General features: G+C 36.6%; 1 protein-coding gene across 1 annotated transcript in view; it reads left to right on the plus strand.

Annotated features, from left to right (window-relative positions):
• The first annotated feature begins 156 nt into the window (after positions 1-156).
• Positions 157-25,536, plus strand: part of LOC105675367 (calmodulin) — a 40,248-nt gene continuing 14,868 nt past the window's right edge. Inside the window, exons 1-4 of the mRNA XM_067355599.1 lie at positions 157-272; positions 7,360-8,441; positions 15,691-15,732; positions 23,847-24,089. Of these exons, the coding sequence (XP_067211700.1) occupies positions 8,355-8,441; positions 15,691-15,732; positions 23,847-24,089 (372 nt within the window). The 5' untranslated portion in view covers positions 157-272; positions 7,360-8,354. The remainder of the gene's footprint in view (positions 273-7,359; positions 8,442-15,690; positions 15,733-23,846; positions 24,090-25,536) is intronic.

Raw genomic sequence — 25,536 nt, forward strand, 5'->3', positions numbered from 1 at the left:
GGCATAGGCGAAGCTTAGCACAGAATGAAAATGTTGGATTCCCGTTGCCAAGTACCCAAAATGAAAGGGTAATGTCGAAGGAAGCGACGGGAGACAGAGGAGTAGGAAAGAAAGAGCTATCGCGTAAAGGGATGGAGTGGGAGGCGAGGGTGCGGGTGCGGGTGCGTGGACCTGCGCGCGAGCGACCGCCTGGAATTCGCAGTATTGGGTGCGCGAGGGCGCGTGGTGGATCGAGGGTGTCAGTCACAGGCCATCTGCTCAGCAACGAGCACGTAAGTTCGCCAAATGTACGCAGAATCGCTGCTCAATCGGTCTCTACGAAATGTGACTCGCTGTGCAATCGCACGCTTGCTCGCGCGTCGCGACGCGACGCGAGGCGCCTCGGGGCGACCTAATTTGTACGCCGTGGAACGGCACGACGGCGAGAGACGCGGGGATTTCCGCTTCGGCGACAAATCGCGTACGAATCCACCAAGTCCGCCGGTGGTTTCTGTGATTTCCTCAAAAATGGCGGGTATCACGTACGAATTTCATCGCGCGCGAGCCTCTCTATCGAGCCCCGTGTCTCGAGGACGGACGCGAAGATTCACGGATTGCGAGTGTTCTTATGCCGGCGACCAACAACTCGTTTCTGCCGGACGAGCCGATCGCGTACCTCCATCGAGTGGTTAGTGAGTTGTTTCGCGAGGAGCACGGTGTCCGTTCCTATCTTCCCTACTGACATGCAACTATTTCTCCTTTACAAGGCTTGCTCCACCACGTATCTCTTTACTATAGTTCTTCCTGCTAGAAAGAATACTTGGGATAACGTATATATATAGATAATTCTCGAACGAGACTTACACAGAATTCTCTGTCCTAGATGGAAGCACTTTTTCTATTGATAGTCTGAATACTATTCACAATCCCTTTCCGGTTGTTTTCTCAGTGTGAAATTAGTCTTGGTAGTTGAGATAGTCAATTGAAAACTAGGTAATTAGATATTATTGTATTTTGTCGATACGTTCTGTTATCAATTAGAAACATATTCGAAAGTCGTTTTGTATTTCAAGTAAAATTTAGCAAAGTGTGATTCACGTAGTAGCTTAGAAGCATAATTACGAAATGTACTTAGAGGCATAATTACGAATTTATGCATCTCAGCACATTACGAAGGTCTTCGAGGATATTGAGTGATAAAAATATTCCGTATAAGGCGAAAGAAGTTTACAATTCATTAGATGACGTTATCGCCATTAAGAACGGACACAATACCACCGATTTGTCACTCACAAACGAGACACGCCCGCAGAATTTGCATCCGCGCGATGCAACGTGGAGTAGTAGCCGGCTCATAAAATACAGACGAGTCTAGTTTGATGTTTTCACGGGGGACTCTTACGACCAAATCTGTTATTCACGATCCTCATACAACGTGAACGTATAGTTAAATTTTGAATCTAGAAAACGCATTCTTTTGAACAAAATGTTTTTCATATATGTATTTTTATAAAACTTTACAAATCTAAAAGATAATTCAACGTACAAGTACATAATGCAGTCTGTTAATTAGAACTTCTTTGTATTATATTATTTTTTCAATTTTTTGGTGTGATTTTATGCATGTCTGAGCTTTTGATAAATCGCTATTGTAATTTGTCATACATATTAAATAATAACATTTTTTTTAATTATCGTGTAATGAATCAAAGCTAATATTGTTCTGAACATAGAACAATCGATACGATCCAATGTACGATATTTTGGAAACACGTATCATAAATTAGATCACGTAATTTCTTCTGAGAAAGAAACACGTGTTTCATTATCATTAAAATCCATATGTTCTACACGTTTGGCGCCATCGTTTAGTGCCGATGTAATGAGATTTCTTTGAAAATGAGCTCAAAGGATTTAACGAGCAAAAGCCCTGACGCGCGCTTTCCGGTTCATTCACGAGTACATTACGATATGTTTTAATAAATTGGAACGTTTCCCAACATACATTTCACAGATATTAATACCGCGAATGAAAAGTAGCTGCATTATCGTAATAAAGATATATTATATTATACGTATATTGCAAGTGCTCGCGAGCTTTGTTATATAGAAATATAAAATCTTGTAAAAATCCAAGGCTAATGTAAAATGTAAATCTTTCGAATTGACTTTTAAACTTTCACACCGATGAAGAACGCTGAATGGTAATTGCATATGCATGTTGCATACAGCAATGGTAATTAACAAAATTATATAACCGACTATATATTTCGCATGAAAGCTTTAGGGATGCGAGGACAAGAATAATGAGAAGTTTGGCGGTTGTTATTTATTGTTACGATCGTTCAAATATTGCGCAAATAAAACAAATTTTAAACTTTGTGGGATGAGATAAATTAAATTTTATAAAATACCGTTTCAATTACAGTTACAGTTAAACGTGCGAATTCGACAAAACTAAAATCAAGAATATAATACGTATTTATTTATAATACTTTTTATCTTTTTGTACGTATATATTTTTCCACAAATAAATATTTAACTTAATAATAAAAAAAGGAAAGATTAATTATATTAAATTTAAAAAAATATAAAAATTTCGCAAAAACTTAATTTTCTTTTAAATATATGCAAATATAAATTATATTATTATGAAAATATGTCCAAGTCAAATAATTAAAAATTTGAAATTTTGATTGTGAATTTGTTTTTCATTAAAAAGCAAATCACAAATGTATGATTATATAATATTTTTTGTCATATATATATATTAAAATTATATTGCAATTCAATATTAATAACAGTTACGCAATCTCTTCGTTAATTTTCTTTTTCTTTAATTTGTTTACGCAAAAAAACATTAAGCTACGTTAAGCGAAAATTCTACTCGATATCGACGAACAGTTTATAAGCGATCGGACACTTTTTGCATTTTTCACAGTTCATTGATGCCGTTGAGATTTCATTGCTTTTTCCTTTTTATACTGATGTATCGTTTTTTGCCTGCATCGTTCGAACGAATGATATCGTTCTCGGGCGCTGCCGCGGAAGTAATTTGAGCTCTCGACGTGAACGCGATAATACGAATATTTTTTCAATTCGATTAATGAATGTCTGATACTCGACACCGTTGCAGTGCATGATAAATTTTATGTCGGCCATTCATCGTGCGAATAAATGGTGAAATAATGACTGGGGAAAAAATCGCGCGTTGACAGATATTGGTTTACAAAAGGCAAATAAAGGCATGAAATTTTTATAATACGCTTCCTGACAGCTAACTGCGCGAAGCAACGATGGATGACAAAATTTTGCTTTCTGTACTCGAGAATTCAAGCCCGCAATTTCATTTAATATTCGATCGATCTCACAAACACTCGCACATATTCGTGGAAAACTTATCAGTGCCTTGCACGTGTTATAGGGAGATATCACGGGTTGATTCGAAAAATATTTGGAATTATTTTCAAACAATATACGTATTTGAAATTTAATCTTTCAAATTTAATAAAATTGAATAATAAGAAAGGCATTAGTGAAAAAGTAAAGTAAAAAAAAATAGATTAAAAGATAATTTAAATGATTAATGTTTCTATTTTACATGATGGATGATACTGTGCTATCAGCTGATTTGACTCTTCATAAGGTTCAGCGTAATATTTAATATATATTCAATGAAACAGACATTAAATATATTGAAAAAATGTAGCTTGACGTCTGATAAATTAATTAATTGGAATTTTGTAAAATTACAGATCAGATAGTGCATTTAATTACTGTTCATACAAATGTATATGTAACATTACTGGAACGCAAGAAAATTTGACAAATATCTCGACAGAATAATATCCACATGTCTTCAAGATTAAATTGGAAGTTTCCAAGCAAAAAAGCTTTTATTACACGACATGTGAGCTTGCCGTTAAGAAATATGGTTATTTGTGGTTTATCTGGGACAGTGATATGGAATAAAGGGCAGTCACGAGTGAACGGTCAATGGCAGAAACGTTTTGCGGAAGGGCCAACTCTCTCGTGCAGTTCGATATCGTAAGTAGGACGTGAACCTGGATGACTGTGCGCGCGCATTCATGTACGCGTACACACGTAAACATTTCCGTGCAATTTAAACGTAAATCTTCCATAAAGCATTTCCGAGTTATCCGGACTATCGCTGGAGGCGAAATGGTGCGCCGCTGGTCGCAGTCCAACGCTACGACCAGCGGCGTCAAACGCCGCCAGATGCATTCGGGGAGTCATGACGGGTGCACGCTTTCTTTTGCGAGATATTATTGGCAACAGGTGTACATGGTAAAATCTCCCCTCCCTTGTGTTATCTGCTTGCCCATTGGGAATACAGTTGATTTGCTCGTATATTATTAATAAATATCCGCGTGAAAAGTTTTCGCTTCTCTGTTGAGCCCGTAATAATGTTGCGACATTGCACGCCAATTTCTTTCATTTACATCCAACAAGTTATATTGCAGTTTTTTGCGATACAACGATTTGATGTAATAATTATTTATCAACTTTGAAACAAATAACTGCTCAATTGGTTCATTGAAAAATGATAAAAGAAAACCATATTCATAACTATAGTCATTGTGAATACTTTATGTATGACACAGTGTTTCATGCTATTTTATATTTGAGAATGTATTTTATAATTTAGAATATTTTATTTATTTCGAAATTTTTAATTTTTTGCACTACTGTTCATTAATATAAACAGAAATATTGCAAATTTTTGCACTTAATTGGATTATATATATATATAAGATTAATTTGGCTTTACTGAAAAAAACTTCTCTTCAAATCATATCAATGCGGCTTGACCTCTTTTTTTTTTAAATTCTGGCTTAGTGACACGGAAAGATGTAGCATTTCGTTGAAAAAGTATATCGGTCGAAATATCACAACGCTGGAAGCCCGGAGGCAAGGGCAGGGAAAGGAGGGCGAGATGCAGCCTGTAGGAGGTTTAGGTACAGAGGTCGGAGGTCAGAGATCGGAGGTCGGAGGACGCGAAATGATGGTCGGAGGATAGCAGGGGCCGGGGGCGAGAAGGGAAGCAAGAGGCTGCAGCTTGGGAATGATCAATACTACTCGTACTCCAAGTTTCCGCGGGGTGAGACGGGTTGGGTAGTACCAGAAATTGAACGTTTTCGATTTGCAAGAATGATCTAAAAAACCGTTTTCTCGCAGAGGAGACGCAAAACAATTCCCCGTTTATTTATGCTTAACATCGGTATGCCAGTATCGTGTTACGTCTCGAGTGAGTTCTCTCGGATTGCGTTATTGGAATTTCGATCTACCTTTTTGCAATGATAGCGGGAATGTCATCTAGGAAAATTCAGATACTCGCGTAATTTAATTATATTTGGGACGAAATTTAATTGTATCTGAAATTCCTGTTCGTGTATTCGCGATTTTTTCTGCCGAACTTGCATAAAAGATTGATGTACAATTGCAGTTTTTCGTTGTTCTATTTTCTCAGAATTACTTCAATATGTCTATCATCGATCACTCGGTCGGTTAGCTTTGTACAGTGAAATCTCATTAGAATAAATTTCATCTTTTGAATAGTTTTAAAACTTCGTTACTTTAATGTCAATCAAATTTTATTATAACGAAAATATTGTGTTGGACATTTTGCACGATGCAAATTTCTGCCAAGCGACATATTTATTAACAAACTGGGAATCGGTTCTTCATCATTATCATTTTATCAGAAAGTTTTTATTTTTAAGAGTAAATATCTTGAATTTAATTCAATTTCCAAGTTTTAGAGATGAACGAAGTTTCAAGAAGATGGACAAAAGAAATCGGGCCAAAAAATGTTGCACTTCTTATCTCAAACAGAATTAAAAACATTATTTCAGACTTAATTGCACCGAAAGATATCTAATACCTAATTCAGCGAATTTCAAAGTTACGTGGAAAGATCGATTCTAGTTCCAAAAATAAGTTCCAAGAACATGTCTTTAATGGAAAGATTGTGAATTTAGGGCACATTATAACTAAAACCTACTATCTGAATGTGCTTCCATTAGAGATCAGAGTTATATCGGCAATTAGTTCTACGGCACAAAATATCGCATTTGCTTCTGCAAAGAAAACTTGGAAATTTTCGACGTAGTAATTTTCCAACCGTCCTTTTCTATAAAATCTATTCGAATAAGGCGTAACTAAACCGATCTGTCGATGCAATCGACTTGTCGCGGATCAACGATGCATGACGGAGATTTCCCGGAACGTCGCATCGCGTCGCGATGATGCAAACTGTGCGCCTCGCTCGCGTAAAATGCAATCGCGTGCTGCGGCGACGCGAGTGCATCGCTGGCGTCCGATAACGCGCGCTGAAATATTAATGGCACGAGGCGCACGTAGGTTCTCAAGGTTTTTCTCACTTTCTTCTAGGCGGAAACGTGTCACTCCGCCGACGCATATCCGCGGCGGCGAGTGGAACGACGACGCCGATAGACGAAGCGCGAGCTCGTAAAGCTCCCAGCGGGAGTAACCGATTTTACGATACGTCGTTTTATCGCGTCGCAAGTGCGGAATTTCGTGACACATTATAATGGTTTCGCGAGTGCTCGACAACGTTAACGATGATACGTTAATGAGATATTTTACTAAGTTAATGAGAATACATATGCATACAAAAGAAAAATTCTTTTATTTCATAAGTGAGGTATACATTAAAATTATGCAAAAATGTTTTATACAAAAAATGATAATAACTTCTCGTAATTTAGTTAGTTTTTAGTTACTTTTTCACATAGTTGTAACAATTGAGGCATTTATCTCAACGTTTCAAGCTTAAAAAATTCTTTACGATAAGTTTCATGCTGAAGACTGGAATTAAGGACGAGGAATCGAAAACTACAGTTTTGGAATACTTTGTGAATCTTAGACACGAAACTTGCCGTGAAGGAATCCTTAAACTCGTGAAACGTTGAGATAAATGTCTCAATTGTTACAGCGACTGTGAAAGAATAGACTGTGAAAGAAATGTTACGAAAAAGTTACTGCTGTACTTTTTTCACATTTTTCAGAATAAACACTTGTGCAAGTTTTATATATACTTTATATATATTGAACGACTATCATACTTTAATCTCTGAATATTTATTATATTAAGAATAATATCAGGACTAATCATAAAAGAATCACAAAATTCTCTATTTTGATCCACTTCCTTATCTCACGCCAAAAATACAAATCCTTCTCGATGCTCCGCTTTCGTCGACCCTCGATCGACTCCTCCGCGAGAAACGAGTTGTCACCAGCTACGCGATTGTTCATGCGAGTCTCGTGCTACACGACGCGTACGACGCGAAAAAAAGGCGGAAAGCACTCTCTCCTTTCTCTCTTTATTTCTAGATTGATGGTCATAATCACGATAGCCTTCGGCCGACCGAGACGCAGAGACGCATCGTCGCATTGCGATCGTAATTCTGCCAGCGGAGAGTCATAAAACGAGTCTGAAATCGCGCGGAATTGCCATTGCGTTCACGCGAACGGAACGAAACGGAAAGGAAAACGGAAGTGTCGATCCAGGGGCGCGTAACCACCACGTCACGGCGGGGCAAATGTTCCCGACGAGCTTTCGCGAGATACCGCCGCCGAGCAGCACACTTGAGAAGAAACGCCCCCGCCGGCAGGAGCGCAACGCCGCCGGCACCGTCGCCGGTCCGCTTCCGGTACTGCCGGTCGGGCCGTCGCCGTCATCGCGATGAAGTAAACACGATCCATAGGCCTGTCGACTGCCACAACGATGCATCGCGATTATTGGCTGTGCCCGCACCCAAGCGCTTAAAACGTAATCGATAGTGTTCAACGATCAACCGTCGCGTCTTGTATCAAGCGACCTAAAACGCCTCGTCTAAAACGGAAAGCACCGGAAGCGGGAAGCAAGGAGATACATTAAAGGGTATAGATCGGGGTCAAGAGACGAGGCTGCGATAGCAGCGAGAACGAAGACGACGCCGACGATGACGATACGATAGGCGATACTTTAAACGATAAGGGTCACGATAGAACGAATAGTGTGATCGCGTTGATAAGCCTTCTCACATAAATCATCGTATATACAGGTAAATACATACGAGCGCACAAATATATAAGTACGAACAAACGTTTGTAAATATTGTAATACGCATATTTAATTACAACCACGCGCACGCGGGCGTGTCGATCGACAAGCAATAAGAGCAATAAAAAAAAAAGAGAGAAAGAATATCGTGTTACACACGTCGGATATCTCAGTGATTCCTGTTATACTGTGTTCGAAAGAGCTTGTTAGTTCTCGCTAAACCGCTCGACGAGTTTACGCTTATTTCACCGGGAACGTCGAAAAGAGTGCACCCGACGGCAAGATGGCATTCGCCGCAGCGAGGATGATCCTCAAGGACAAGCGCAGGAAAGCTAGCAAAGAGGACTTCGCACCGCGAAACAGAAGCAAGGTAAAATCGCACTTGAATTATGTATATCAGATTCCATCATCGTTCACGTATCGCGTTACTTAATCGAGCGACCTAAAATTTGCTATAAATGCGCGCAGATATTGCGCGCAAGAGAAATTTCCAGCGGAATTTCAAAGGTTTTTTTTCTTTCTTAAGAAGAAATTCTTAAGAAGAAATAAAAAGATTGAGAGTCATCAATTTACGCAAGTCGAAAATGAGTGATTTGTCTCGTTTCTTCTTTGCGTTACTATAAGAAACTTAGTACTCTTTAGTGAATAAATGTTATTGACACGCTAAATTAAAATAATATTAACGCGAGTTTTTATCGTATAATTAGATCGAAATTATACGCTCGAGTTATGATTGTGAAACTTTTGAAACGGTACATGATGGGGAACGAAAGCCGGAGTATGCATAATAACCGCCACCGGTGATAATGATACCGTACGCGGATCACGCGAGACGTAAAGTAAGCAAGATGGCTTGTTTTTATAGGGTAATTATTTTTACGATTGACGTGAAACGCAAACGGCGAACTTATCGCATATTGCCTTGCATTGTTGAACAGTAAACATATCTTCCGGACGCGGATATGCACACTGAGTTAATTGAGGGGATCATCGTATTATTAAGCAATTACAATATTTCTATTACTACACAATATTACGAATATATGATGAATGCAATACATGTAGTTTTTAATTGGAAAAAAAGTATGCAGAGAGTGTCCCAGATCAATTACCCTCATTAATAGCAGATTCGTGAGGTTATTTGGAGATAAAAATATTTATATCAAAATGTCGAAGTTACAATAATTTTTAAATGAGAAGTGCTTAATATTTAATAATCTGATTATCAAAAATTTATGCGCTCAAACACGTCGCATATTGATTTTTATATTCTTGTCATACAAGAAACCTCAGAAATCTACTATTAAAGGTTAGTCTGAGACACTCTGTATATTTTACATTTTACAATATACAAGATGTTTAAGATTATTAATCATTAATAGCAGATTTCTGAGGTTTCTTACAGGATATAAAAATTAATATAAATACGAGATACTTAAGCAATGTAAATTTTTGACAATCTAATTGGTAAATATTAAGCCCTTCTCATTTAAAAACTATTGTAATTTCGATATTTTGATGTAAAGATTTTTGTCTCCAAATGATTTCAAACTTTAAGAATATTAACGAGAATGATATGATTGTCTGGGGAGACACTCTATATATGTGATACCGTGCATAAAAAGAGTCGGTTCGATTTTTCTATGTATTCTTAATTGTTGTGGACTATTGTGAACTACGACAATCAACTTATTTTTGAAGTATATTATTAAGAAGTAAATATGATGTATTTAGAAAAGAGTTAGATATATGTTCTGAATTATTCCATGCCCGTATTTACGATTTAATTGCTGACAGATTGAATTTATATTAAAGAAAAGACAGAGGACAAACATGATATATTTTAAAGATATAACTAGCGATAAACAATCCTATAATAGGCATTCGTTTTTTGCAAGTGCAAAAATGAAAAGAATTTAAACCTTTCCTTATTCAAAGAGAGAAAGTTTGACATAAACTTGTTTAAAATTAATTATTGAAATATTGCGAGAATTCTATGAGCCTGAAGCAACAACCAGCGTGGCATAAATGACATAGATTTTTGTAGATTATCAGATTTGTTTATCGACTCAGATTGGCACTAATTAACGGCTAAGCACTAAAACTGGAAAATCAGGAAGATGTTTTATAACAAGAACAATATCAAGGAAAACCTTAAAAGTAAAGCCGAAAATTAAGATAAAAAATTTTATAATATTTTTCGCTGTCCGCATGAAGTTATTACACGCTAGCTGGTTTAAGAAAAGGCATAAGAGGCGTGCATACATGTGTGTGCTTATAATTCGCACATGTACACATAATTAATAACATGCGCGGTATGAAAACGAACGAGAAAGGAAAAATTTTGAGATGACGATAATAGTACAAAGATATCGATTGAAGTTCACACACGCGTGCACGCGCACACATTAGACGCTATCACATACACCACAAAACGACACACGCAAATGACACACTACTATGAAAGTTCATCAAAATTGCATAACTTGCTCTGTCAACATTTGGGACATTTTTCCGATACGCGCGCTCGCTCACGTTTCCATTATTTCATATCAACATCTGCACATTATTGCTAAAATTTTCTGAGATTCAATATTTTATTCGTCAAACTGTCTAATCTATGTGTGTTTGTACTCTGTATATGTGTGTCCCAGATACCCATTGCCAGATAAGAAATGATTGCTTTTTATATGTATATCAATTTTTTTACAAACGTTATATAGTCTATCTTTAGATAAAGTTTATCTTTAGATAAAGTTAAAATATATAAATAAATGTTTAAAAGTATAATTTTTAGAGTTACATAAAAATTCAGCTTACTCAGTTTTAAGAAAAATGCAAATTGACGTTAGTATATTATTAATATAATAATAAGCTGTTGTGATTTTTGATTAAAAGCATAAAGAATTTATAAAGACTTAAATTTTTTTCTAATTATGAAGCTTATGTGCAAATCTTATTTAAAATTAGCAGTTAGTTTGCCTGATTAATAATCAAACAAAAAATAACGTTCAATATGGTTAAATTATAAATTGCCAATGAGAAAATAAACAGATATTTTTATAATTATTTAAATCAATTGACGAATAAATCAACAATTGTACAAATATAATAAATGACTTACCTAAGTGCTGTGCCACTGCTGGATATTTTAGTGCTTTCTGATCATCGTTTTGTTCCTTTTTGCTCTCTTTCTATTCTGGTTGATCCTTTGCTTTAAACAGTCCCTGTGAGAAAAATGCAAATTGATATTAGTATATTATTAATATAATAATAAACTTTTGTGATTTTCGATTAAAAGTATAAATATTTGTAAATAGACTTAAATTTTTTTCTAATTATGGAGCTCATGTGCAGAATATTGTTAGTTAGAATTAGCAGTTAGTCTGCTTGATTAATAATCAGGCCAAAAGTAACATTGGATATGATTAAATTATAAATTGTCAATGAGAAAATAAATAGATATTTTTATAATTATCTGAATCAATTGACAAATGATCAACAATTATACAAATATAATAATAAATAATAATACAATAATAAATGATTTACCCAGCAACTCTCATATACGCCACTGCTGCATATTCTAGTGCTTTCTGGTCATTGTTGACCTTTCTCTTTAAACAAGCATCTTCAGGATATATGCAGCATTTCTGACTGATCACTATGCAGTCATGTATTTTCACTACACTTCACTAATTCACTTCACTTCACTTTAATCAATTTCACAAAATTAAAGATTAACTAACTAAATTAATAATTTATTTGCGTTTTACGCGTTTACAAAATAAAACATATCTGAAATTTACTGTACTTTACTGTATTCAACGCGTTATTACGAATATTGAAAAATACGTAAATTGTAATCACGTGCGAACTAACAAATGCTTCGAGATGATCGTCCGTTGTTCACTTCGGTATTTTGACCATTTGTTTGAACGTTATTATTATTAGCGTTAAATAAATCTTCGGTGAATTAAAAGATGCAAAGAACATAAAGCGAATGTGATTCGACCTCGATTTGCGCTAATGCGGTGTGCAGCTGAGACGAAAAATTAGAAAGAATGGAAAGAGGAAACCAGTTTGACCGAAATTCTCATTGTACGCGGTGCAAGTTTCCTGCTCTGCAAACTTCCTGTAAGTTTGCAGCAAAGCTGGACGAAAAAGAAACTTACTGTAACAAAATATGATGATAATTTACGAATTCAATCGCGTTTTGTCAAACCGACGCTTCATCAATGTAGGTTATGTTGACGCCAAACATCAAAAAATGCGTTGCATAACGCGATCGCGCTGATTAATAGATACAGTGAGATGATTGCTCGTTGTTTAATTAGATATTCCCGATTTCCCCCTTACATTTGCAAGTAGAGCTCACCTAAGATGCAAAAAAAAGTACGAAATACGGAAAAATTGCAACTTGCTTGCTGCACCGGGAGGCGTTCGACGTGAACTAAAGATTAACTATGACGTCACGTTTATGCACCTAATTTCACGACCGTGACACAGCGAATATTTTAATATCTCGAGCACGTAATATTATAATAGCTGTTTCCCGTCATAATAATTCACCGAATGCTTCCGTTGATGAATCAAAATATCTTTAATACAATATCTTTAATCTTTAATACTGAATAGCGCTCGTAAAGCTTGTCCGTTGGGCAAATAAGCGTGAAGGACGCATATTGGAAAAAGTTTCGCGAAGCGATAGATTTGACTAATACCAAGAAATGCGTGCCATATTCATAATTGATAATGAATTTCATATCTCGAGGCAATCATTCAGCGCTAATTTTATAACCATTATGGATAATATTACCTGCACACGGAATTCGTTTGAAAGAATCCTAACAAAAAGCGAGCAATTTGTTCGCAATACCGGAGTGCTCGACGTGAACTGGCCGTCCGCTAACATTGTGGCGCCAACTGTCTAATTTCACGGTGTTAAATATTTCAAATTTTTTCACAAGCAGTGCTTACTTGCTTTGTGAAATCCGTTATGGTGATGCTGCAAATATCAGATAGCATATGCGATATTCGTCGAATAATTAAATACGCAAAAAAGAAATCGGAAAATATCAAAAAGTAAAATCGCGCAACAGAGCGCGAGAGAACTTCGATTTCAAACGTTGATAATCACACTAAACATATGTTTGTGCGAGTGCCTCAGAAGACAATCGCCCATCGCTAAATTTGAGGTTATCAATATTGTTCGCACACGGAGCTTACTTTGAACGGGAAAGACACGACAAAGAGATTTACAAGAAAGGCACGGAGACGCGGAGCAATTGCGATTCGACTGTGACACACTGAAGCATACTGAGTGATTGTTAACCTATTTCGTGGCATCACGTTTATATATGTAAGTAATTTTATATTATTACGGCGAGATATTTTGATATCTCGATGCCTCGAAAAATTAAGAATAATTTTAAATTTATTTTAATACAAACAATAATTCTATTCTTGTTTATACTACAATTTTTATCGTATTTTGCATATAAGCAAAATATTTTTTAATGTCAACAAAAAGCACTTTTTAAAATAATTATTATATATTTTGGACTGAAGTGAAAAGTTTATAATTCACCACTCACTTTTTTAATGGATTAGTGTTGTAGATTTAAGATTTTAATCGATTTTTATGAAGAAATGATAGATTAATTATGGGTTTGCTATTTTAATTTAAAACAATCATTTTCTTGATGACATACTGATTCACTAAGAAATTAAATTTTCTGTAAAAATAGATATCTTTTGCAATATCTTTTCGCGGCTTAACATTTACAAACATAAAAATGGCAAACCAAAATTTACAATAAGGAATCATTAAATGCAGTAAGCATTGCGGTGTTCTCCCGCGTTCAAGATTGTGGCAAAGCGACGCTGCTGTGGAGTGAACGCAAAGTAGGTTCCACGTTAACAAGTAGTCGGTCTCGATTTGACACGCGACGTAAACGACCAGGCCGGGTGTGTCAGAAGGGAAATAGTTTCCGTCGAAACACAAAAGCGAGGTTCGATCAATGCGTCGTATTTCGTTCGGTAAACCCGTCACGACTCGCCGACGTGACAGCTCCACGATTTGATGGTCTTTTTTTTTCATGTTGCAATAGATAGATACGGGAGCGAAAGCGCGGCGCGCGCGCGCGGGGATCATCAATTAAGCCAGGCGTAACTTTAGATAGAGCTTTGTTCAACGGTAATATGATGGATCGTGCAATGTTTCTCTCGAACTGTAACTATACACTCATGCGGACAGCGTTTGCATTAATAATCTCTAAATAATGCAAATAAAATCCAAACGTTATTGCAGACATTTTGAAACTAAAGAATATTATTATTACGTCTTCAATTATTATTAGTCGTTTTCGATATTGATAAGTAAAATTAAAATTTTGAAAATTATAAAGTCATTTAATCCATACATTTATTACATTAAATTTAATTCATAAATTTATTATATCATTTAGAAATAGATAAAACACATATTTTTTAGAGAAAGTACGTTTACAAAATTATGCGAGCTGAAGAACAGTCTATCTGGGAAAGAAAATAGTGTGATAGAACAACACACACACGTGTGATGTGCAGTGATTTGTGACAATTCGATGCCTCAACCTGACATCACAAATCGAGTTGTTATCGTTTATGCAAGCGATCTCTCGTGAGAGATCATGCGATAATACACGCTAGTATTTCGCACTGTGTTGTTGCAGCTCGCAATGTGCAGCACCGTTATTGCACTATATATCTGCAACATGCTAGTAATCGCGAATAAAAGCTATATGAAAAAGTTTTCAATATGCGAGGGATCGCGAATAAAAGCTGTATTAAAAAGTTACATGCGTTGTGACAAATGTGGAAAGTTTTTGAACGGGTTCAAAGTTTCTATTAATTTTGTTTTCATGTAACAAGTGTCATTTTGAAGATAGTTTAAAAAAATATCATTTTTAATGATATGATTTCGGGAAATGAGAGAGAATTATAGTAACAATAATTTTGAGTTTTATAATGCAGTTTATAGAACATTATATTTGTTTATTTCAATATCGTACAAATATGATGCAAAACAGGTCCAAAGTTTCTTTAGTATGTAATTATAACAGTCTCAATATATAACATAAATTATCTTTAACAATATATAATTAAATCTGCAAACTGTTGATAAATTTATTTAATTATGGTGCTCATTTATTACATGCATAAATTAAAATTTTTTATTGGATAACAGCGTTGTGAAATCATATTTTTTCTCAAATATTTCATCGATTATCACGGTGATAAGGGGAATATTTTATTCAATGCCGATATCAAGTGCAGACCTCAATTTAAATTTCCCGTTCGTTTAGCTTGAAATAGATTTTTGCCACGCTAAAATGTACAAAGACTTATCTTATGTACAGCACACGTTACTCACATATCAAGAAGCGCGACTATCAGCCTGATTTACGACGCATTATCACTTTTATTGTTCGTATGAATCACATGTTCGCACCATCAACTAAACACACTGTACCTATAGTATAGTGCCGTCAGTGTTATACCTTAACATTATCTATACTTTTTTAACTATACAGTGGCGTGGTAATTGGTGACCTATACTGTACTTGTGTTTGCAGGCTCGCAGCGCCAGCACAAGTAGCTTTAGAAGCCTGAGCCAGGTATATACCAAGATAATAATCCAAAATTTAGTTGAGAGAATTAGTGACTAGCTAATTTAGCTAGATATAGTCGATCACTTATTACTCGCTCATTTTTAGAAACATAGATACCATTGCTAATGCGTAGAGGCGTAGAGCACGCGCAATTTCGCTAAAACATTTCGGCGTAAGTTTGCAATTCGTTTTATTTAAAATTCCTGGTCCATCGGCGCGGCCGTAATTGGATTATGACGTCAGAAGCGAAAGATTACGAATATCTTTTCTCCCGTGCCACTTATTCGGAGCGTGTGTAACGCGAGTAAAAAAAATTTGTATGATTTCTCGCTTCCGACGTTATAATCCAATGTAGTTGCGATGAAGGACCGCGAGCCTTGTCAGCAATCTCTTTTGCAGAGTCGGCTTGCCGCAATACTCGCTCGCCGATAAAAATGATACTCGACAAATGAAACTGCGACAGCGCCAAGGATCTTATTATCACTTGCCATGTATTCCGCGAATTTTGGCTTAGGTTTCCGCAGTATAATCATACCTCTGACATGAACGTCTGACAGGTCATCTCTCAGACGTGTTTCTAACGACGTTTATAACATAATCGATTCGAGAATGTTGATGCCGTGCATGCTGTTCACATCGCTTTGATACAGCACTGGTCATTAATTGAACGGTTGAAAAGTAGATTAAATCGTGAGAAATGCTATCCAGCATTGCATGACACGCATTTCCTTCCGACGTTGTTGAGAACAAAGTTGCGAGCGCATGGAAATGCATGTCCCGTACTCTTAGCACTTTTGTTGCCTTGTTTTCCCCTTCCGTGAAGTTTCCGCAGAAAACGGAGCAGTAAGTATATCACGAAAGATCCAGAATAATAAACGACCGCAATTACACTAGAAACGTCTCACATGGAGAAAAAGAGAAGGGCAAGTTCTATACTACCCTTGTTGCGGTGCGCGTAACGACACGAATACGTCGTAGGAAAGCCTGCCGCTAATGAGAGCGTTTATGCGACTCGGCGTCGTAATAAAGCCGCAACATTTTTTTGACACACTTCCGCGCTTTATCGTTCTAATTATTCAGTCCTTTTTACCTCGCCGCGCTTTGCATGCTACAACTCCAACGTTGAAACATCTGTCGTGAATAATTCCGTAATCTGTTAAACACTGCGCTCGCACGCATGAATGACATGTCGCTTTATGAACAAATAAAGAAGTGCACGAAATATTTCACGAGAAAAAGTTGAAGCGGCACTTGACTGGAGCGGATCGATTAATTGGCGACGTGCACGAAAGACCGCGCTGACTTTTCAATTAAAGCCTTGGCATAAAAAGAACTGTAGGTATACAAATCTCGGGATAAACTCTATAATAACATTTACGTGCTTTTAAAAAGGAAATTCGATCTCTCGACTTGTGTTTGTCGTACATAATTACAGATAGTCGCAATTTTTTCGAAGGTATATAAAATTAAAAGTAATTAATCTCGATTGTATTCACTAATGAATATAGTGCTTGCAGCTCTTTATGTGTCAAGCCTTCAATTAATGAACCAGTGTTGGAATACCGGAGATGAAAAATCTACCTTCTTTTGTTCATTATCTTTTTCACATAAAATTTTTGGGTGGTTTCTTGAATTAATTACTAAAATTGAAAAATAATATAATAACAAATAGGATGCAATAAGAGTAGTAAACTTAACGTGTGCAGTGCAGAATTGACATTTTAAAAATAATGGTCGCAAAATAATGGCGATCGTTCACTTGATTACGTCCATTGTTGTCGCGATTGGTACATAAACTTGAACAGTGCAAAGTTTTGCGTGGATTCTTCCACTTCTTAACCCGTAAATACCATGGGTCAAGGACTGTTTTTCGAAGAGATGTATACGTGGGGAAAAATCGTTACTGCTTTTTGCGAGTTCAAACATAAATTATTCTCGTATCTCTGAGGAGAGTATAAAAGCGTAAAAGCAAAAATGAGAGAATTAGAATAAAGAAAATCTTCGAAATTAATGCCGTGAGTTTTAACGTGAGATTTTCCTTAACATTCTTTGTAATTCTGCAGTAACGATTTAACGCGGTATTTGCCGAGCCTTTTGTTGAAAAGTAAATGGAGAAGTTTATGCAAATGCAATAGGGCTATTCGTGGAAAGAAAGCACTTGGGTGAATAATTGTTGCTGCTTTTCGCAAATTTGATTTGTCGCTCTTCTAACTTCATAAAAAGTGTATTTCAACAGAGTAAGCAAGAAGGGAAGAAATCGTCGAAAGTTAATGCTTCGAGATTTAGTGCAAAGTTCTGTGTTGTAATCACGATCTGATATTCCGTTCATCATGTTAAAACATACAAGAAGACAAAAGTAGAAGCGAAACTAGATCGAGGTTGTCTGAAAAGTAATCGTGTCTGGGTCTTCTTTGAGATCGAAATCCATTTCCTTTCAAAGATATATAGATATCTTGAACGGTTACAATTATAGCGCAGGGGATGTAAAAGATGTACACGTTCGGTCTCACGGCGTATCGACTGATTCGTAAATTTGGCGCACCTTTAATCCTCTTTTGCCGGCGAAGATTAATCGCTGGCGTTATGAGGACAAACGGGAGATCGTCACGAAAAGACTCTCCGCCGACGCCGATCGAGACGGCGAAGAATAGCCATTCGTGCCAACGTTAGTTTAGAATCGAGATCGGGAATCGATGCCTTTGACCACGATGCCCTCGTCTGCCGCTGAAGCAGCTGCGTTATTTGATTCAATTATTAATCAACCGGTTCTAGACCTTGCACGGCGAGTGCAGTGACACACTTCAAGGACGCGTCTCTTAGATCTTATGATTGGTTCCATGACAAATTGAGCAATTGAATACATATCGTTTTTGGTTCTGCAATTATTCTTATACCCGATTAGTCATTCTGCGGTTTGAACACTCATCTTTCGTGTTCGTAAATCTCGCTACAGCACGACATTATTCAATCTGGAAAATCTAGGCCATCAGTAGCTTTGCAATTTCGATGACGACTCGTAGTTTCGGTGCAATTTTACCCCCCGATTATTCTGAAGCAATTGGAGAAAGTCTGAAATTCTACTTTACTTCATTCGTATTATAATAGGATTTATTTTATCTAATATTTATTATTTAAAATATCTCTTATTATTGTGTTATTCAGAATAAAATAGAAATAATTACACGCGTAAAGGATATTAATCCGAGTAACAAAGGGATCATAATTGAGAACACAAACGACGGTAATTATACTTGGTTGCGCTTTTACAGTGGCAACCGTTGTTGTTTCTATTTAGTCTACGATGCTCCAGTGTCTCGCAAAGTATAGTCTTTCAAGCGCGGCCGCAATCATCCTCAATTATTGATCCTTCGAAAGAGGTTTCCGGGTCTCGCTCGCAAACACTACGAGCAAAACTTGAGTGGGTGAAATGGCCGAGATGGGAAATAATACTGTGCGACGCATGTGTATGCGGTTACGCATACCAGAAAGGACGGAAGCGAAATGGACACAACTTTGATTGAACAGTGTGATGTATTTATTACATGATTATTGGACATAAATTTTTTCATCTGTTCAATCAAATTAGTGGAGAGCAAAATTTGAAAATATACTTTTTACTTATATACAATTGTGTCGGTTGCAATAAAATATTATTGTTATATTGTAGTGTGCAAAAATTTTACATAATTGAAATATTAATTAAACTTTTGAATGCAGTGTGAGTTAACTTTTTTCTACTATTTAACAACAATTTAAAGCTAAATATTATTATACAAACAACAAAAATTAAATTTATTTTATTTTAATTTATTTTAATTTATTTTACTTTTGCTCTTTTTGTTTAAATTACTCAGATTTCAAATTTTAAGCTCATTTTTCTCAAAATTACGTAAAGCTATTTACTTTGTCATTGTATTCTGTAATTATTAATAATATGTAAATTTTCTTGAAAAACAAATATGTAATTTTTTAAATTTCTCTTCATGATGCAGCTGCACGTTACTGTGTAATATGTAAAAAAGGTCACGTCAAAATTGTCACATCTAAACTAGTAACTAGGTCATCAAAAGATCGAAGTAACTTTTAATCTACTCGTAAAATAAAACTGATTTAATGCATCTTCTTTCAGTGGCGCTAATAAAATTGTGTATTTGATAGATTATAAAATTTAACCGATATAACATAGTTTATAACAGGAAACAAATTTTACATCTATTATGTGAAAAGCATCTCATCTTTCAAAGGATATCGTATGTCTTCGTGAAATGGATATCATGACATATAACAGTGGTAGGACGATGCATTCAGCTATGGTGTGACAAGATGAAATGCATTTCTCATGATACTAGAGATTATCCTTCATTCTTGTCCGCCTGTCACTTTTTTAAAAGACAATAATGCAATATAGCGAAACAAAGTTATGCCGCATTGCCGAAAGAGTGAATAGCGTGCATACCATAACGTTATTTAAGAAAGCAATGATCTAGATAAAAGTACACAACGTGTGGCACGCAAATTCGTTTTATGCGATTTGCCTTTGAAAAGAGTGCACCACGTGTCGTGGCCTGAAAAAGTTTGAAAAACTCATTTCTCAAGTTTACAACATTGCTACAAAACCCGCTGATGTGTATACAGGTTCACTTGAGATTTCATCTAATTGAGCGGGCGGCGGTATATCAAGATGACGGAAACAAGTTCGATGATAAATAGTTTTATAAGCAGTTGTTAAGAACTCTTCGTCATTTATTTTAACCATATCTGCAGCGTGAAAAAAGACGATGGCTTTCGGATAAATAGCTATCCAGAATTGAATTACATATTTGATAATAATTAATGAGATTATTAATATTAGAAGTGTTACTGATGCAGTTTAACGAAGATCAAATTTAATTATTATTTTATGAATAAGCATTACGCTGCGAGCAATATGTTTATTGATATATTTACAACATTTGGATAAACGATCTTCTCCCGCAAAATGCGCGTCATTTTGAGAATCTAAATACAAATTAATTGTGGAATTTAATATCTGAGGTTAGCAGAAATTCGTCAACACGTGTAAATTTTTTATGAAAACACAAACAATTTGAAAATAGTATTTATATTTCATGTTTTTTCTACAAATATGCAGGCAAGTTTTATCGCTTTTGCTTCAAATGCCATTAACTTTCCATTCGTTTCACCGTGTTTAACATATTTTTTTTATCGTGTGTAATCATTTTCTTAATTTTTTTCAAAACTACGTGTCCGACGTTTAACATCGTTTTGTATTTTCAATCAAAACATACGTCGCGGAACTATGTAGTCGGACGATAACTAATGACTGCCGGAAGTCTGTGTAGGACACGTAGGAAACACGATCGGACCCGAAGGGTTAATCAGAGACCTTCGGTCGCAATATTCCGTAATGTAAAATGCCCGCAGTTAGCGACCTAAATCCGCATTTCCGCGCTCGCGACTCGATGTACGTAACCGGCACACTATGCAGCGGCGTACGGACGATAAATGGACACGATGCACGCGCTATCCGATCTAATCGACCGCGCGAAAGTAAGTCATCCGCCTCTACACCCCGCTCGCCCGAGAGGAGAACTTTCGTAAGCGCCCATTAGCGATCGTTATTAATTTCCCTCTGGGGCATATCTGCGAGTCCGCTGCAATAAAGGGGAAAAAGACGAGCTTTAAGCATGCGAAAATTTGTACGAACATTGAGTAAAGAGAGAAACATTGTGTGGTCTTTAATCTCAGTATACGAATGCCACTTGACGCAAATCGTCCTGCAGCATAATAGCTTTTTAATTTTTAATTAAGATAAGAGATAGCATTATTTCGAAAACATTATATGCCCGCATATGCTGACGAAATGCCATATGATGAAAAATTTTGTTCTAGAACGTTGCTTATTTTCTGAAAGTGCATATCAAGATTCGATAAAATAAATGTCTTATCTCGCTGTAATAAAAATTGGTGTCAATCGAAACAGAACGGGGATGTGCACGCGCGCGCGCGCGCGCGCGCGGCGCGCGCGACCGTGCATTGATGGTCCCGAATTTGACCGAGCTTAGCTTGATTCTGCGAAACGCGCGCTTGCGTCTCAGGTGCGAGGTGGGGGGATAGGTAAGAAGAAAGGTGCGAGTTACAATGTATGCGAATACGAGCAGCTCTGGACGGGGCGGTTTTGCAGCGTTTACACGCGAGCCCTGTTTTTGCGTAGCGCGATTCGCATTAAAGATCTCACCTCTGATAAATCGTCGCACGCTGGCTGCGTGCGATAAATGCGCGAGTGCTCCAGCAAAAATGATATGCTCCCGCGTTTATTTTGATACACTTTTGATACACGGTCACGCGATCGATCCGTTCGTAGCGTCGCATGCGCAACGAACGATCGCGCGCTCAACGTACGCCCGGTCCGATCGATGTACCGACCATTTTCCATGTTTCTGTACGAATCTCTCGCGACAACGGCGACCCTGGACTGTTACCAGAGTGGGGGATCCTGTAGCAACATTTTCTATATCATGTTAACAATACTTGTTGACAAGATTGACTAGTGAAAAATGTAGTGTACAATAGTCGCAAAAAAAAAAAAATAGTAAAATATACGCATGAGTGTAATAATATTACATAAAAAAATTCTAGGCAAAGATGTAGAATAAAATTTATTTATAGAAGGTTTTACGTTTTCAAGGGAAATAATTTTGAAGATGGAAAAATAAGAGCCAAAACCCAAAGTCCAAGTAAAAGTTAAATATAAATTTGATTTTGGACTGAAACTCTGCTTATAAACAAGTTGGCAGAATATAAAATCAAGTGTGATAATTTTAATAAATTTTAGAAGGACTTAGTATAAAATTCAGTTTGAAATCTATATAATATATGCATGCGATTTGTTTTACTTTATTGTTAAGAACTTAAATCCGCTTTGTCCCGAAGGTATATTTTGCTTCGCGATAGTTGCATTAGTGCATTAAGTCTCTTGCTTTATTCATAAGAAAAATGCTAATATTAGATCTATATATATAACTCGGCTCATTGATTACGTAGTTATTTTTATATTTATATTATTATATAGTACAGATTATAAATCTCTCTAGAATTAGTTTATGATCAGAAAATTTTTAGTAGACATTCTTAGTAGACATATGAATGATCGTATACGAATGATTTGCAAATGACGTATAAAACATTACGAAACGTAAGTATTTGAGGATTATTTCGGTAGAACGTAAAAGTAGAAATTTTATAGCATTGTTGTAAGAGCTTGAAAAATTTCAGAGCTTGAGAAACGTCGTCTTCTGCGATGCAATGAGTTGTACATAGGTCATAGACTCCGTCAAGACCACAGCAGATAGTGAATCTATAATTATCTCGTCCGCATTCGCCCACGTGAAGCATGCGGTCTCTTCATTCAGTTATTAGTCGAAGAAATTATTTTTAGATCGTCTATATGTATCACGAATTCGTCGGTATTCGTTGGACTTTGCGGTCTTAAATAAATTCTTTTGTCTTATATTGCCAGAATGAACGGTCAATGGACTCTCGGCATCTCACTAACTTGCAATTTTGTCCGCACTCTGTACTTTAATTTTTTTTTTTTTCAAACAGTCCATAAATCTCCACCCACGAAATATACAAACAGTTCAGAAATAATTTTCACGCAAATGTTAAATTGATTTATTGCGCTGTCAAGTCAACACGACGATTATAAATAATCTGAAATTATATTTCACTGCGGCGGTATTAAGCACAATCTCAAACATGACACGTTAAAGTTTAACTGTCAGTCAGTTAACTGAATTTTAACGTTGACACAATTATAATGTATTTTAGAAAATATTGAAAGAAAGTTTACATCTCTAAGAGTAATCTTAAAGATTACATTCATAATTAAAACATGCAAAAATAATTTTATATAGCTTTCAAATTTTATATAGTTATTTTCTTATTATAAAATTTGCCTATGTAATAAATCGGGAAATATAGAAAAAAAAAAATCTCGATGTCGTGCGTCACAGATGATAATCGCGTATAATGTACGTTCCATCTGATATTTATCAGAGTTTATTGCCTTTGATAAAATCCCGGCTAAAATAATGGCTAACGGAATCTTGTCTCTATAGGCACGCAACAAACCGGCGGATGGTGTGGGTCATGTAAATCAAAAGGGTGCTTCCGGTCAGAAAGCGCCGGTGGCTGGTCAGAAGGTCGCGCCGGGCGCTAAGGGCGCGGCGAAACCGTCCCAGAAACCGTCAGCTCAGAAAGGCCAAGTGAAAGTGACACCCAAGGCGGCCTCCGTGAAGACCGGCAAGAACAAGAAGAAGGGACAACGACAACAGTACGATCTCATTGTTACCATTAACTTGGTAAGTGATGTGAATTATTTGGCGTTGATGCCTGTCTAGAAACACTATCTCTATTCCAATGCCAATTTCTTTAATTTGTTCCAATTTTTATTTTAATATTACAAAAATGTTTGAAATATAATAAATGCGTTCGTATAAATGATCGCACAAAATGTCGCAGAATTTCGATCTTAATTTCAACGATTGGTTCTTTGACCGGTTTACACATTTTTCTTAAAACCTTTTTGAAAATTATCTCCGAGTTCATCAGCTTCATTATTAAAATTAGGGTCAATATCTCTTGGACATCTTGCATGTCTTGGAATTACGTGAAAAACATTGTCATGTATATATGACTAGCTAATTTCAATTATTCATCATATCGTAAGGTCATTCGCCAAACGGGCGAAAGCGTCATTGGCAGACGGGCTTCCCAGACGACCCACGCGAGTAGCGATCATCTAATTACTTTATTATTCATAGAAGCGGACGCAGCCATCGATTAAACGCGTCACGAATCGCTCTTGTCGTGCGCTTCACGTTATGCGTGCACATCGGTAATAAATACGTTACGATCTGACCCAGTTGAATATGCGATGAGCGGTCGATAAGCTCCTCATGTTCGGCTAATATACGCCACGTATGCACGTGCGACGTGCGTTGTCAAGATACGCCGAAGGAAAATAAGCGTCCTGTCGTTCGAATGGATTGACATAATTAGCGACGTATTTCCCCGATCACGTTGCTCTATTTTAGGATTACATTTCTAGACGGGATTATTGACAGTCTCATCTAATACTAATGTTCATTCACAAATTTGCATCTTTGCGACTTTAGTGCGTACAGCAGTCCTGTATTTTGCATCTTTCGACGATGAGGGAATTAAATTTACAAAATGCTCAGCTATATTTATTATTTGTCATTAAATTGCGAAGAAAATTGACTAGACGAAGTATCTTCATCTAGAGACATATTTGAATGGTAGCGGATAGTTTTCGGAAGTTCATCCTACGCTCATTATCGCCAACGCACAAATGTGACATGACGGGCAAAATATCCGGCTGTGCAATAATATCGAAGAGCAGGGAAGGGAGCAGTCACCTGGTATCCAATAGTAGAGGGGACCTGGTAGTTAAAAACAGACTAAGGTTGCCAAAGTCTCGGGCACACATGCCTTTGTCATCCGGTAGACGTCTTTTGCGTTCGACGCGCGATACCGCGAGTATGGTTCAAAAGTTGCGAGTGTATTCCCTTCATTCTCGATGCGTGCGCGAAATAATGTGCGTGTGCGCGTATTGCCGTGGCGAACGGAGTGGATAAAGGAAGGAAACGGAGAGATCGAGCCGATGAAACGACAAATCGAGGAAGAGCGCGAATGTCATACCCCGAGCATATTTCTCTAAGTCAGCTATTTTTACTCATCCATGAGCTATCACACTCCCGAATAGTGTCGTTCGTGTGAACGATT

Source organism: Linepithema humile, chromosome 5 (assembly GCF_040581485.1).
Source record: "Linepithema humile isolate Giens D197 chromosome 5, Lhum_UNIL_v1.0, whole genome shotgun sequence".
Taxonomy (NCBI): Eukaryota; Metazoa; Arthropoda; class Insecta; order Hymenoptera; family Formicidae; genus Linepithema; species Linepithema humile.